Here is a 16,504-nt window from a genome sequence, read left to right on the forward strand (position 1 = left end):
AGGACCCTAGGATATCACGTCAAGATGGACATGTTTGAATGTTCCTCTGTTTGAGCCTCAGTCATTAAACAAAAATCAACTTGTTAAGCTTAGGCTTAAATCTTGTCCCAGAGAGCCCAGTTTTCAGGATTGCAGAGGGTATCAAGGGTTCATTTGCAGCCTAAAATTATTCTGTCCAGCAAGAGCTGCAGCACAGTATTTTACTGTGGTATGTCTCAGATCTCAGTATCTGGAAGACACTATCTTGGTGCAAGACATGAACTTGAATGTGCTGGCCAAGCGTGGGATGAAGGGGGAGCTATTTAAACAGCTGTTGCGTGCTCTTGCTCTCCTCCCCTTCCCTGTGGAGGCATGTGAAGCGGTTCCAGTTTATGGCCTGCTGTTTTGACAGGGTCTCCGTTACTGGCAGGGGAGTGGGGAGAGAGCCCCCTCCCTTTGGGTTCACTTCTAATGCACGTCCTTAGAGCAGGGCAGCTCCTAGAGGAGTGAAATTTCTTCCTTGTAGCAGCAAACGTCTGGAGAGGCCCGCAGAACTAGGTGGTGGCCCATCCTGGTCAACCACAGAGTGTGCAGAAGAGACGGGATTTACAGGAGCTCAGCGCTGCAAACTGGGGCACAGTTACTCTCTGCCAAACCTGGACTTCTCTTCCTTGTCTATGCTAGGCAAATTCATTGTGGTTCAGCAAAGTCACAGAAATACCCCAGGTGTGCAACGTATGTCTTAAAATGACAGATGATTTGTATTTAACCAAGAGTGAACTTGCTTTCATTCTGTTAAAAGCAGTCGAGTGAAGAAAGAGTAGAAGCATAGCCTGTCTGTTAATTGGTGGTTGATTGAAGCTGGGGCCCACGCCAGTCACCTTGAGCATTCCTCCATTCATCGTGGAGATTTATTCTCAGTTGCTTTTAATATATGGACGAGCTGAAATCAAAGGGAGCTGCTTGCAAAGCCACCCTGATGGAGCATTCCACTGCAGTGGAGGATTTATTTGTTATATTCTTAATCTGTTCAGTAATAAAGGTTTGTTGGCTGGGTTATAAACTAAGACTACTGCGTAGCAATAATTAGCACATTATACTACCCTACACAAATATATGAAGATCCATATGTAAAAATGTGTCATATATTTAAAATGCCAAACAAAGCTGTTAAAGTCCTGATTACATGCAGTGAATTTCTTCTGCGTAAAATAATTTTCTCAGCTTGGTGCATTTGAACTTCTTAGAGTTTACCCAGTAACTTTTGTTCCCCTCAATCAGAAGAAGGGTGTATCTTTCTTGGTAGATTAACGTTTGAGGTCCTGACAACTAAAAAGTAAATGAAAGTTAGCTCTTCGTGGCTGTTCGTAAGTTACTTGGTGCTGAGAGATTCACATTATTTCTCCCTTCTTTCCCCACACCTTGAGTAGAAAGGTGAACTGAGAAATCTCTTAGAAAAACAAGAACGTTTTCTCACAGGGATTGGGGAATCTTCAAATAATCTTCAAATAATCATAAGGTTTCCTTACAGTATTCATTAGTTAACCTTTTACCATGATTAGATGAGTGTGCAGATCTTCTGGAGGAGGGTTGTCTTATATTGCATCTCAGGAATCAAGTAATGTCTGAACAGCTTTGATGTTTCAGATCTCTAGTGCTGGTTATCATAACACATCCAAACATCCATTCCTTCATTTTTCAAATTTATATATGCCGCCCATCTCACTGTACAAGTGACTCTTAGAAACTGTGCGGAAGGGAAGACTTCTCTAAGAATCTTTCCTACTACATACTTGTTTAATTTTAATTCAGTCCCTCTATCTCAGATCAAATCTTTCTCTGCTTTCAGTAGATTTATATTTTTCCTTTTTCTGGGCTAATGCACTTTGGGTTATTGTGCTGCTTCTCTTTTTACTTTCCTAACTGTTGTAAAAATGAATTGATGTGATGATTTCCCACATAACGCCTACAGTATTCCATAAATTTGACCCAGTTTGTCAGAAAAGAGTGGGTGGGGCTTGAAATGGCACTGTGAAGTCACTGGACTCTGGGTTTACAGATAACCAGTTTTAGTTTCCCCGGGAAAACGTGTGCAGGTAAAATTAAGATTTTTTTCAGTGAGAAACAAAAACCCTCGGGAGACAAGACAAGACGCATGATTAAATAGGGACAGCACAAGATATTTGTTGGGACTTAATCATCTGAAAGCTTGTGCACCTTTTTAATAACAGAAAAGCTTTTGCATACGAAACACTGTCTGCTGTAACAGACGCAAAATGAGGTACAGACAGCACACCCTGCTTGGGTGAATCAGTAGCCATTTTCATCAACTGCCTTTGAGCCTCGCTCAGGCTTTTGATGCTAACCCCATGGTGATTGTTCAAGTGGAAAAATATGTGCAAAAGAAGCATTTGAAGTGCAGAGGAGCATTTTGGCTAATTTAAAGTTTTCTATTTGTACTACAAATCCAACTGGAGCAGAGATGATTTAAGATCACTCAGAGGAGAGAGGACACCGTTCCCTTAATAGGATACTGGGGACTCTACTTAGATACTCCGAGGGTCTCTGTATGGTGCTCTGTCCTCAATTTTTGTCTTTCTTCGTATATTAAATGTCTCTGTCATCAGGCAATTGGTGGCAGACTTGGCTTCTGCCTCTCGGCAGCTGCCTGTTGTCAATTTATATTGCAATCACAGAAGTAAGGGTCAGAGAGCTAACCCAGCCTGGGCCATGTTCCAGGTTTGTGCCAAGAATTTATTTATTAACTATATTCTGGGCTGCCAGAATTTTCAAGGGGACACTTCTAGCCATGAAGTCACTTCTTCCCCTCCAGTTGCATTTTTGCACTGGGTTGTAACAAGCCAATGAAAACATTGTGTGCTGTAATAGTTGGGAGTGTCATAAAGTTGGAGTGGGGATCTACGGCCTTACAGATATCTGTCTTCCAGCATCTTTCATTGTTGGCCAATTTCAGTGGGACTAGTGGGAGTTGTAATTCAGTCGCATTTGAGGGCCAAAGTCCCCATTCTAGTGGAGAGTAAGCAAGACTCATGGCTCTCCAAGTTCCTGACAGCGTTGTGCATTCCACATGGAAGACCTTGTCTCAATATGGAGACATCCAACCCAAATGTATAATCGCTGAGATAGAAAGAGTCCAAGGAGAGACATGTGGGAATAACAGGGAGACCAGACTGTTGGTTTTCCCAAGGAATGAGCATGTTAAATAGAGTGGCCAGAGCAGTAGCCCAGGAAACGCCCAGTATCTTTGGCTGCCTGACTGGCTAATTATTCAGTCTGACCTCCAGTTTAGTTATGCTACTGCCAGAGACAACAGAGAGATATGTGAGCATAACTCAGTTCCTTGCTGCTGCCCTCGGTTTCAGAATACGGACAAATATAGGTCCCCCTAGGATAAGAAGACAAGGGGGATGCCAAACTAAACTCTTTGCCATACCTCCTCCTTTGTCTCTTCTGACCCACATCATCAGCCCACCTGAGCGTTTCATATTGAAAGAACAAAAGTATGTACATCTCGCAACCCCCTCGTATACAGCACGGTGGCAGGCTTAAATAGCGGTACCATACTTTGCATCGGTAAAGTGTGTCACGAAGTTCAGAACTCACCATACGCATTAGCTCAGTGAGCTATACAAGAAGCGAGCTGACTGTTGATGGAAGTCAATGGGATGTAGAAACGGTGTGGGGTCTTAGAGAGTGGGGAGACCCTCTGACTCTTGACCTAATCTGTTCTGCAGGCTTGTGTAAGAAGATCGTTCCATCAGTGTTGCTCAAAGCATCTTGCAGCTAAAACAGTATGAATGTAGAGTGTTTATCTAGCTTTGTTTGTCCTTCCTCCTGTTCCCATGATAGAAAGGAGAGCCAAGGCTGAGAGAAAGTGCTTTGCCTAAGGCCACCTAGTGAGTTTATGGCTGAGGTGAGAGCTAAAATAGGAACTTCCCATTTCATGCTTGTAGCTACAGTACTGCCTTGCAAAATGTGCCTCATTCCTCTCTTTCACCATTATGCCAAGGCATCTGAAGATTATTCTTCCATGGATCCCTTTGTCCTCCAATTGTCCTGTTCATAGTGTTTTGTTCTCTTGCCTGCAGGAGTGCCCAGGCTTATGAATTATGCCATTCCTATTTGGTAAACCCTATAATTTCCAGCACCTCTGCAGGTGGCCATTTTGGGAAGATTAGCATGTATATAGGACCTAGCTGTATAGCTGTATAAAAGGCACGTAGGAAACAATTTACATAATTTGCACAATCACCTCCTCAACAACTAAAGCTAGCCTGAGACCTTTTAGCGTCTCAGATATTCCCCATCACTGGGGATGACAACAAATAGATACAGGTAGTCCTTGACTTAAGACCACAATTGGGACCAGAACTTCCGTTGCTAAGCGATGTGGCCCTTAAGTGAGTGTGCCTGATTTTATGACCTTTTTTTTGCCATAGTTGTTAAGCGAATCACGTCATTAAACGAACCTGGCTTCCCCCATTCATTTTGCTTTTCGGAAGACCGCAAATGGCGATCATGTGACCCAGGACGCTGCAACAATCATAAATACATTCTAGTTGCCAAGTGCCTGAATTTTGATCACATGACCGCAGGGACACTGCAACAGTTGTAAGTGCGAGGACCAGTCATAAGTCACTTTTTAAAGCACCATTGTAACTTCAAATAGTTGTTGAACAAATGGTCGTAAGTCGAGGATTACCTGTAGTATTAATTTGTAAAATAGGTATCTTTCAGGGGTATTTTGAAATCTAACACCTGAGAAAGCCATCTCACTCAGCCTAATATAGGCAGAGCCTCTCTCCTTTGAATCTAGCTGTAGCCCCATCAGCCTGCAATACATTAAGCAGGTTCCATCAGAGCCACCAGAGAGTGAACTCAGCCCAATTGGTCTTACAGGATAAGCTTGAAAACACTTACTATAGCACTAAAAGATGAGATAAGAACAGGATTGGGGCACTTTTGGTGTTTCAGGCATGGAAATACTTGCTGTGCCATGGGTTGACAGGATTATGTGGTTAGCCTTCCAGTTCAGCATTATATGAGAAGTAGGCCTTATAAGTACCAGGTACTATGTAATCACTGACCACAATTCTTACTTATTTTCCCCTGGCAGATGGACCCAGTGCAGAAAGCAGTGATCAACCATACATTTGGGGTCCCTGTAACCAAGGCCAAACGCCCCATCATCTCTTGCAACGTCTGTCAGATCCGTTTCAATTCTGAGGTAAGTCTTTAGAAAGTCCTGACACTCTGCTGTGCCTTTCAGTTGATAGTAATGGGAATACAGAGGACAAAAGATATATAAAGACATTTCTGAGATCACATGCCTTTTACTTGTCCAGGTTCAGTTCCTTAAGGAAATTAAATGTATATAACAATATGGAGAATGGGTGAAGTTTCTCATATTGGATTAAGTGATTATTATATTATAGGTTGTAAAGAGGGATTGATCATTGTCCAATGGGTCTCAAAATTTTTGTTTACATTTGAATAAACTACATAGTCCTGACTGTAATATAACAAAAGTATAAAGAAAACAACAAAAATGCACCATATAGCAAATCTGCAGATTAGCACGATCCAGTAGAGTGCTGAATCAGATTATAGATCTATCTATTCTTTGAATGATGGGGAACTCCGTGGTCCAAGACCGAATTGGGGTCTTGGTGGAGATGCCTAGATATCCCAGAGACATGTTATGAGCAACTTGCCTGTTCTGTCTTCCTTCTCCATCAGGGAGAGTTGTGTTAAGCCTTAGTTGTTCCTCATGTTAACTATCATACTTGATGTGAGAGAGTCAGTGAAGATGCTGAGTGAAAAAGCAAAGCAAACAAATCATTTAATCTTGACTTCAAATATAATTTCAGAATCAGGGCAGGTTGTGTTCTTTCAAGATCCAGATAAGGCTATGGCGGCGCTTCTGAAGATATATTTTAAATTCCTCAAAGATGGAACTCAAAACAAGGATCTTCTTATGCTTTGTATTTTTTTTTTTTATCTTAATCCAGTAAAGTTTAGATCAGGACTTGGGTCTGAGTAGCCCTCCAAATGTTAGTGGACTGATGGGATTGGAGTCAAGCACCATCTGAAGGGAGACCAGTTCCCTTTCTCTGATGTGGTACAACACAAATGCAATGTGCTTATCACACTGTGCACTTCTCTTCTTCCAATAGCCTATGATGTCATATTGATTGATGGATTGATTATGTGCCATCAAGTTGTTGTCGACTCTTAGTGACCTCATAGATAGATTTTCTCTATGATGATTTGTCCCTAGCCTGGTTTTTCAGGTCATGATGTGATGTCGGTATGGAGAAATGCACAAGATGATGACATTGTCGTTATAATTTTATTTTTATTTTTAATGTTGTATGTTATTGGAAAGAAAGGAAGGAAAAAAACATTGAATGGTTCAGCTCTGTATTTTTTGGTAATGCTTAGTTCCACCCTATCTGTATCATGATAAGGTTGTTAAAGTTAAAATCCTTAGGCACTGTTAAGATTAGGAGACAAGGGAAGGTGAGTAGCTTCTGAGTTGACAAGTTCTTCTATTCCAGGGTAGGAGGTGGTTTTGACTCCTGATATTCTCTTGCTTCTATCAAGAACTGAATTTAATGAAGCCATTGCTAAATTGGCAAATTCCGTCTTGGGGTGCTTTAATAGAAGTAGAGCATCCAGATCACAGACATAATTGTCCCACTCTGCTCTGGTCAGAACCCATGTGGAGTATTATGTTCAAAGTATTATAGTTCAAAGAGGATGGTAACAAATTGGAGCAACTTCAGAAGAGGACTACTGAGATGGGGAGGGGTCTGGAAACCAAGACTTCTGAGGAACAGTTAAAGGATCTGGGTACTTTTCTTACAGAAAAGATGAATATGGGGAGATATGATTGCAGTCTTCAAATATCTGAAGGTTTTTTGCACAGAAGAGGGAGTAGATGTATTCTTTATTGTCCAAAAGGTAGACCAGTACTAACAGATTAAAATTACTAGGAAGCAGGTACAGGCTACATATCAGGATGAAGTTTCTGACGTAAGAATTGTCAGACAGCGGAAGCCAGGCTGCCACATGACATGCCAGCGGTCTTCAACAAGACTGTTAGTTATCTGTCAGACATACTCAAGTGGCTCTTGCATTGACCAAGTGGTTGGACTAGATGCCCTTTAACATGATTACTGAATCAGAGAGTTGGAATTGACCTTCGAGGGCACCTAGTGAAATCATGTGACATGTTGTTCTGATGTTTTGCACTATTAAAAATGTTTCTGTCTAGAAACCGAGGTCTAAGAAAAGAGAACTGCTAAATATTATTAAAATATGCAAAAAAAAAAAAAAAGAGGAAATTGTAATTAAAACCTTTCTTCTCCCAGAGACAAAGGGCAATTAAGAGGTGTTTATTTCTTGGTTCCAAGATTGTAAATGGGAGTATTTTCATTCAAGTTGAATCTGGAAAGGTTAGTTTTTTGCTTATCCATATTAGACAAGCTGGTGCTATAATCATGTTGTTTCACATCCACCCCTACTTTCCCAAAATAGCCACAAAACAGGTCTGGAAAAAACAAGGGAAATTAACAACATATTGGGGTGGGGATTTTGCATCTTTATTAAAGAAAGCACCAAAATACAACCTAAGAAAGATCAAGTACAAAAGTGTATTAAAATAGGAAAAAGAATAACAATATATGAACTTACATATATAAAAAGGTAAATTACATGATGACTACAGGGATAGGTCTGTATTGTTTTCTTGGCATCAATCACAACAATGTGGTTTGCGATCTCCTTCTCTGAAAGTTGGGTTTGTCTGTTTGCTTGTTTACTCCTTAGTCAAATTTACCTCTTTCGGAATTTCCTGGTGATTTTCCATCAAAGCACTAACCAGGGCTAATCCTGCTTAGCTTTTTGGTGATCAGCCAAGGATGGCTAGATGCTACCATCTTCTGTTGTATACATGAACTTAAGGAGAAATATAAATATTGTAAGCATCTATATTTAAAATTTCTATCAAAGATGACATTTTTATAGATGAAAGTAATCTATTCGGAGAACATTATTAATATAGATAATACATGGGATCAGATGTGAATTAATTTATTCTTCATTGTCGCAGTGTTCCTTAAAAGGAAAGGGGACAAAGGATGCCAGTTTCAAGGGGGATAAACCAAGCTAGTTTGAAGGCATTCCTGGAAATTTATTTGGGTGTACTTCTTAGATATGCTGGCCTAGCCTGGTATGTGCTTGTAACATGCTCCAGAAAGGTTATAAATGTGTGCAATTCCCATCAACCAGTGCTCATAATGTTATGGGCTTGGGATCTCAGATTGCTTTGTTCATGAAGTTCTTTCTTCTCTGCACAGAGCCAGGCTGAAGCACACTACAAGGGGAACCGCCACGCCCGGCGAGTAAAGGGAATCGAGGCAGCCAGAACGCGGCAGAAGGAATCGGGGCCCCGTGAGGGAGACAAGCCAGGATCTGCAGGCAGTCCATCCTCCAGCACTGGGGAGAGTGATTCTGACCGCACAGGTACTAAACTTCTTCCTTTTTCGTTTCAAGTTCTCCCTAGAATCCTAGGGCTTCCTGAGGAACACAGTGTGTGTGTGTGTGTGTGTGTGTGTCTGAGAGAGATTCTCTATTCTCCAAAAATGTTGAACCAACTTTCATGACTTCTCTGTGAATCTGTTGCCCCAGGATGTACTCCAGAAGTTATGCTTCGAAGTTCTAGAACTGGGTTCTTTTGGGTTTTAGGAAAATGAAGAGGTATTCCCAGGCCAGAGCATAAGAAGAGGGCATTTCTCAGTCCAGCCCTATGTGCCTGTTTCTTCGCTTGGCAGGAGAGATGATGAGCCTTTTCCCCTTCTGCAGTGGAGCCAGTTCTGGGGAAGCTAAACAAACATTGATAATGCTGGCTAGGAAAGAAATACAGGGCTCTGGGCACTACCTGCATTCTGCTTCAATTACAGAGTTCAATAAGACCTTAGCTGTATTTTGCAGCAATTACAGGGTTGAGGGTGAAACCTTTGTGCTAAAGGAGTGGGCGGGGGCGGGGGGGGAAGGTTAGATCTTACATCCTGTCTTTGACGTTGTGCCTATCCTCCTGATGCTGGGAACTTGAGCTGTCTTCTCGGTGCGAGTGACCGCTGAGCAAGCGGGTAATTAAATCGCATCTAATTAAACATTGATTACGGCTCCAATGGCTGATGGAAATGGAGCTGGGGCTGCAGCCAGCATGCTTGCCCGGAGAACTCTGCCTCCCAGCTGCAGAAGAGGGATTTTGGTGACTTGCAAGGAAGTGACTAGCCTCATCCGGCCTCTGTACATTTCTGATGCTGTAGCCTCCACAGGACTGCAGCTAAGCTGCATATCCAATCTGGTACCTTTGGGGGCAGGGGGATGAAGGAGAAGGGGAGATGAGGGAGGGGGAAATAAACCCACTCATTAGGACTAACAGCTGCCTTTATAAATGTGAGGCAAGCTTTTTTGTGGACAGCCAAGGATTAGAGGAAGTGTGTCATTCCATGTAAGGCTTTTTAAAATCAGAGCCTTTTCCAAGAATGGAGTGAGATCTTGTGCCTTTTCTCTGTTGTATACAGGTAGTCCTCATTTAGCAATCAAATTGGGACTGGCAACTCAGACACTAAGTGAAGCAGTTGCTGAGTGAAACATCACAATTTTATGATCTTTTACTAACCTATGAAGGTCATAAATGGGAGGATTGGTCATAACGTTACTTTTTCATCACTGTCATAACTGAACGGTTGCTAAATGAGGCAATCACTAAATGAGGACTACCTGTATTATCCTGTATATAAGCTATATACAGCTTTAAAGCTATAAATGATTGCAGTGAATCAATAGGCAAAATCTGAGGCATCACTTGATGAAGTATTCTGAGAATAACAACTGCAAAAGAGGCATGTTCTATATTGGGAACTATTAGAGAAAGATTAGAAAATTGAACTGTCTGTGTAACAGCACCTGACACAATTTTCCGTCATCACAAAAAGGGTTTTTTGTGTTGAGGCAAGAAATGTGATTGCTAAGAGTCGATGCAAACTTGATGGCACATAATCAATCAAGGTGAAGAAAAGTGGAACCAAAATAATCAAGCCACTAGAGCTTATCTGCAAGGGAAGTTCTAAATTTGGAGCTTTTTCATTCAAGGAAATGCAATTTAAGAGAAGCTTTGAGGGAGTATTGTAAAATTACGTGTGCTGTGAATACCGTGGGTAAAGGACATTTTTTCTCTCATCATGTTAGGACCTGAGATCATCCAGTGACACTGCCCAGAGGGAGATTCAGGAGAAGTGGCTTTAAAAAGGGAGATGGGCTTTTGAAGTATTTCTCAGGGATCTATCTGGCCCAGCCTTATGTAAATAAAATATATACTTGCCTACATGCTCCTACTTTAGGAGACAAGCTTAAAAGTTAAAAAAAAAAAAAAAACCATTTTGAAAAGAGCAACAATGCAGGAGCTGAAATTAAGTATATCCAGAAGTCAATGGCCCTGTAAATGTAGAATTATTTTAAATGGAAGTTTAATCTGCCTCCCATCACTGCATGAGTGATCATTACTGCTTGGAGTGACTTAACCAGGCCATTTATTCTTCAGGCTAGAAGAAATGAAATCATGTCCTGGTCCTTTAAATTCACAGTCTAGTAAACGTGGTTACTTTTAAGTAGTGATACTGCTAAAAACATGAAACTAGATGATTTTATTAATCATGACAATATAAGTAATAAAACAGCCTCTGATTTAGACTGAATTCAAGCTTAGTTATCCAGAACATGTTAACTGAATTTTGATTGTTTATTGTTGCTTTCTACAGTCTGCAAAGAAGCACTTTGTAGGAAAGGTATGAAAATGGAGTTGATTGTATCCTTTTTAATTTTTTTTCAAAGCAAAAGTAAGAATACCTCAGGGAAAGCTAGAAATACAGTACGTTCTTGAAAATGGTGCTGTGTGATCATGTAACGTTGTGTCCAGGGACCATGTAGGGAAAATATACAGTGGGGCAAAAAAGTATTTAGTCAGCCACCAATTGTGCAAGTTCTCCCACTTAAAAAGATGAGAGAGGCCTGTAATTTTCATCATAGGTATACCTCAACTATGAGAGACAAAATGGGGGAAAAAATCCAGAAAATCACATTGTCTGATTTTTAAAGAATTTATTTGCAAATCATGGTGGAAAATAAGTATTTGGTCAATATCAAAAGTTCATCTCAATACTTTGTTATATAACCTTTGTTGGCAATGACAGAGGTCAAACGTTTTCTGTAAGTCTTCACAAGGTTTTCACACACTGTTGCTGGTATTTTGGCCCATTCCTCCATGCAGATCTCCTCTAGAGCAGTGATGTTTTGGGGCTGTCGCTGGGCAACACGGACTTTCAACTGCCTCCAAAGGTTTTCCATGGGGTTGAGATCTGGAGACTGGCTAGGCCACTCCAGGACCTTGAAATGCTTCTTACGAAGCCACTCCTTCGTTGCCCGGGCAGTGTGTTTGGGATCATTGTCATGCTGAAAGACCCAGCCACGTTTCATCTTCAATGCCCTTACTGATGGAAGGAGGTGTTCACTCAAAATCTCATGATACATGGCCCCATTCATTCTTTCCTTTACACGGATCAGTCGTCCTGGTCCCTTTGCAGAAAAACAGCCCCAAAGCATGATGTTTCCACCCCCATGCTTCACAGTAGGTATGGTGTTCTTTGGATGCAACTCAGCATTCTCTCTCCTCCAAACACGACAAGTTGAGTTTAGACCAAAACGTTCTACTTTGGTTTCATCTGACCATATGACTTTCTCCCAGTCCTGTTCTGGATCATCCAAATGCTCTTTAGCAAACTTCAGACGGGCCCAGACATGTACTGGCTTAAGCAGGGGGACACGTCTGGCACTGCAGGATTTGAGTCCCTGGCAGCGTAGTGTGTTACTGATGGTAGCCTTTGTTACTTTGGTCCCAGCTCTCTGCAGGTCATTCACTAGGTCCTCCCGTGTGGTTCTGGGATTTTTGCTCACCGTTCTTGTGATCATTTTGACCCCACAGGGTGAGATCTTGCATGGAACCCCAGATCGAGGGAGATTATCAGTGGTCTTGTATGTCTTCCATTTTCTAATTATTGCTCCCACAGTTGATTTCTTCACACCAAGCTGCTTGCCTATTGCAGATTCAGTCTTCCCAGCCTGGTGCAGGTCTACAATTTTGTTTCTGGTGTCCTTCGACAGCTCTTTGGTCTTGGCCATAGTGGAGTTTGGAGTGTGACTGTTTGAGGTTGTGGACAGGTGTCTTTTATACTGAAAACAAGGTCAAACAGGTGCCATTACTACAGGTAATGAGTGGAGGACAGAGGAGCCTCTTAAAGAAGTAGTTACAGGTCTGTGAGAGCCAGACATCTTGCTTGTTTGTAGGTGACCAAATACTTATTTTCCACCATGATTTGCAAATAAATTCTTTAAAAATCAGACAATGTGATTTTCTGGATTTTTCCCCCCATTTTGTCTCTCATAGTTGAGGTATACCTATGATGAAAATTACAGGCCTCTCTCATCTTTTTAAGTGGGAGAACTTGCACAATTGGTGGCTGACTAAATACTTTTTTGCCCCACTGTATATGGCTACCCTAATGGGTCACAAAGAAAGGAAGTCTTTTTTCTTCTTTCTACGCAGCGCTGTTTCCAGAAATGATACTGGAATGTATGGCGGGAGCTCATATTCAAGTTTCCAGTTGGAGAATAAGATGATGGATTCTCAGATCACTTTATTTTAGTGCTAAATAATGCTAATTTACATTAATTATTTCAAAAATCCTATAAGATCTGGCAACTTTGGCCTGGTTTTAAGGGTTGAACTCATAACTTGGTGAGGAAATTATGGTTGGGTAAATTTGCCCGTCCTTCCTTTGCTGGGGGAGCGCCTTTAAAATGTATTTCAAAATGATTGTGCCCTTTAGCCGAGAAACAGGCCAAAGATTAGGGGATTAGTCTCAAAACAATTCTGAATGGTAAAAGGTAGACTTAGAATAAGTGACCTGCAAATTATGACCACCATGCCTTTGAAAAGGCATAGAAAACAAAAGATATCAGGAGAAAGATCCTACTGGAGAGAGCTTTCTGACAGTTAAACAGACTGTCCATTGCTGAAAGTACATAGGTGGAGCTAGCCAGCTATGGGGAATGCTACAATTGTGGATCCTGCCTGGAGCTGAGTTGGACTAAATCAGGTTTCTCCAACCTTGCCCCTTCCAAGTGAGTGGATTTCAACTCCCAGAATTCCCTGGCTCTCATGGCCACTGCCAAGAATTCTCAGAGTTGAAGTTTGTACATTGGAAAGTCACCTAGATTGGGAAAAGCTGGTCAAGATGCGCTCTAAAGTCTCTTCCAATCCTAAAGTTCTGTCAGAGAGCACATCCCAGATTATCATGTCATCAGTGGCAGCTCCAGATGTGTGGAGCAAAACAACTGCCAAGTGAGAAAATAAAGGAGCTTTTTTAATTTAAGTAACTACCATGGTATGTGATACCTCACCTTAGTCCTCATTCTTCCCTCTTTATGTGTGCGTGTTGTTTTCTTCAGTGGTTTACAAAACTAGTTAAAATATGCAAAATAGAGCCAGAATATTGGAGCCACATGAAACAACTAATTAAGGCCAATCCATTCACAGCAGCAATTCAGGCAGAGCTGGAGCCATAAATGCCTGCCTAAAAAAAGATTTTTTTTCCAAACTCCTGAACAGCACCAGTGAGTAAACCCAAGAAGGCCTTCGGATTTTTCTGTCTGTGAAGAATTGGCTTTCCAACATTTCTTGTATCTGAATGCCTTAAAAAGCTTCAGGACTTTTGTTTTTTAAAAAATTAAGTTTCATAGTCCAAATTTTAAAATGACAGTTAAATTTTGCCTTTGGGTGCAATTCTATTTCACTGACACAGTGAAACAGGTAGTGTTTGTTTATATATAGTGGGCAACCCGAAGTTCATGAAATGTCCCTCAGGTATTTGAGCAAGGAATCCTAACATTGAAGACCAAAGGTTTCAGGTTCTGCCCCAGCCACCTTTGGTTAAAAAAGGATCAGACAAAACGTAATGGGAAAGGCCTCTTCCAGAGACGCTGAAGGGCCCCTGCCAATCAGAACAGATGATCCTGGGCTAAATCAATCAATAATCTGATCTGTCATAAGGTAGCTTCTTATAAAATGCATGCCTTCCCTTCTGAGAGAACTGGAAGTCTGCTAACCCTGCAGCTATGCAGATGAGCAAGAAATGAATGCAGGCTGAAACACGATAGTCAGAGTTCAGATCATGGATTGGATGCCCTGCGTGGTTGTGTCCGTGTCTTGAAATAATCGAAATGGGAGAACTCAAACACCGTGATATTTCAAACCCTTCAGGGTGAGTCTGATAGATAAAAGATGGTATGAATGTGGGTCATTGAACAGAGTTCATTTCTGTTTCTTTCTAAGAGTAAGGCCTTGCTGTCAACGTTGAGCTCTTCCTGGATCAAAAGCATTGCTGTGCAGGATGAAGACATGCAACCTGTGCGTCATGGTTTGAGTTTGTGTGTTTTCAGTGCATTTGATTCCTGTGCTGGAAGCAACCTGTGCTTCCATCTGTACTTCTAGAACCATAGCAGGCAATCTTGTCCTAGGGAGAGTTGCTTTGTGTTACAATGATTTTCAACAGCTTGAGAAGAATTGGGGGCGATGTCATAATGTCACAGAAATAAGAGGCTTCTGGAGCAGGGAATTGCATTTTAGCTGACCAGCTTTATCCAGACAACTTATTTCTTCAGTTTTCCACTAGAAAACAACAGGAAATCACACAAACAATTTTCACTCCTAAATTTCAACAAGCAGTCCTGCAAGATTGTGCAGCCTTTGGTCGCCCAGCTCTGTTGAGGAGCGTAGGGGCCATTTGATGACATCAGACTAACCTAATCTGGCTCTCTGATCTGTTTCCTATTTTGAGCACAAGGAAGGAATCTGATACTTGTTTAGTCCAGGGATGCAGTCCTGCAAGTCCAGCATCCCTCTTGTAAAAGAGTGCCAGCTGTCTCTTATGCATGGCTGTGCATTTCTCTCTCTGTCCCCAGTGAAATTTTGTAGAGAATTAACATGAGCTCCCTCCTCCTGTTTGGTCCAGCAAAGGTCTCCTCATTTTCTGTTACACGTGTTTTACTGATAAAAGCCCATGGCCATAATGGTTAATAACAGTGGGGGTTGGAGTCCCTCCTAGCTGGATGGCAACAGCTCAGGGAAAGCTGGATTTGAGGATCAGATTAGGATTGGAAATCCTTACCTGGCCATCAAACTCAGTAGGGCTAGCCTAATCTACCTTACAGAGCTAAGAGGAATCATTTACACTGCTTTGAGGGAAGACAGGCTAGAAATGTATTTGTTTGTTTTCCCGAGTTGTCCACTCACCAATGACTGGGCATATGTACGAGATTAAAATAGAGAAAACAGTACTTTAAAACCGCACACCCAAAAAGAGTCATGTGAGGGGAGGAGAAAATGAATCAGTTAACATAGCTTGGCACAATCTCCATAGCAGATGCACACCCCATCCTAGCCCAGAGCCTGGGGAAACAGCCAGGGCTTCCCGAGGGACAGCAGGGTTGCCATTGTCTGGATCTTGGGGAGAGGCTGCTCCGAAGGGCAGGCACTGCAACAGAGAAGGCAAACCCCCTGGATCCCTTAAGGCTGCAGTGCTGAATAGATGGGACCTGAAACATGCCAAGCCCATTGGATCTTATAGGACGGTTAGAAACAATTAGAGAAAGTCCCTCAAATATCCAGGTCCTATGCCATGCGGGCTTGGTAGGTGATGAGCGCACTTTGAATTGCACCAGGAAGTTCACTACTAACCACTGCAGCTCACGTAGCAGAGGTGTCACATGGCCCACTGAGGGATGCCCTTTATGACTCATGCCACTAAATTCTGGACCAGCTGTAACTTCTCATCTGTCTTCAATGGCAGCCCCATGTAATTGCATTACAGTAGTCCATACATGAGATGAGAAGGGCATGAGTGAGTGTGAGATGCGTGACTAAGTTTAACAATTGCCCTTGTTTTAGTTTGTGACCTTCCTAGATTATTGGGGGGGGAGAGGGGGGAGCCTTATTCCTAGTAAACAATTACATAATGAGTTCATTGGACTTCATTTGCATGCACAGAACAGACCTTATTTGTGCTGCAGACTGCCTTTTTTTTCCTTCGCACAATATGTATTTTGAACTAGTTGTAAGGTAGGTTCGGAACTGCATCGAACCCTTGTTTAAAATAGCTGCAGTGCAGCTATTTTTTGGGTGAATGGCTCTTGTTTTCCCTTTTTGTAAGGTGCTTCTCACATCTGTGTGGAGTCCAAGGCAGCCGCCTGCTCCTCATTGGAATGATAAGTTCTAGGAAACACTTGGCAAAGACACTGTTGTCTTGAGGTAAAGAATTTGTAGGGAGAGTTATTCAGGGTTGCTGGTTTCCGGCCATCAATGACCTCAGAACCTGAT

At 41.9% G+C, this 16,504-nt stretch overlaps 1 protein-coding gene across 1 annotated transcript in view; it reads left to right on the forward strand.

Moving 5' to 3' along the window:
* ZNF385A (zinc finger protein 385A) overlaps positions 1 to 16,504 on the forward strand; it is a 73,008-nt gene that overhangs the window by 20,947 nt on the left and 35,557 nt on the right. The window contains exons 2-3 of the mRNA XM_088138004.1: positions 5,117 to 5,227; positions 8,364 to 8,529. Of these exons, the coding sequence (XP_087994130.1) occupies positions 5,117 to 5,227; positions 8,364 to 8,529 (277 nt within the window). The remainder of the gene's footprint in view (positions 1 to 5,116; positions 5,228 to 8,363; positions 8,530 to 16,504) is intronic.

The sequence above is a fragment of the Python bivittatus genome, unplaced genomic scaffold, assembly GCF_059951505.1.
Source record: "Python bivittatus isolate LINGU-HERP-01145 unplaced genomic scaffold, Pbiv_v1 ctg000220_np1212, whole genome shotgun sequence".
NCBI classification, from domain to species: domain Eukaryota; kingdom Metazoa; phylum Chordata; class Lepidosauria; order Squamata; family Pythonidae; genus Python; species Python bivittatus.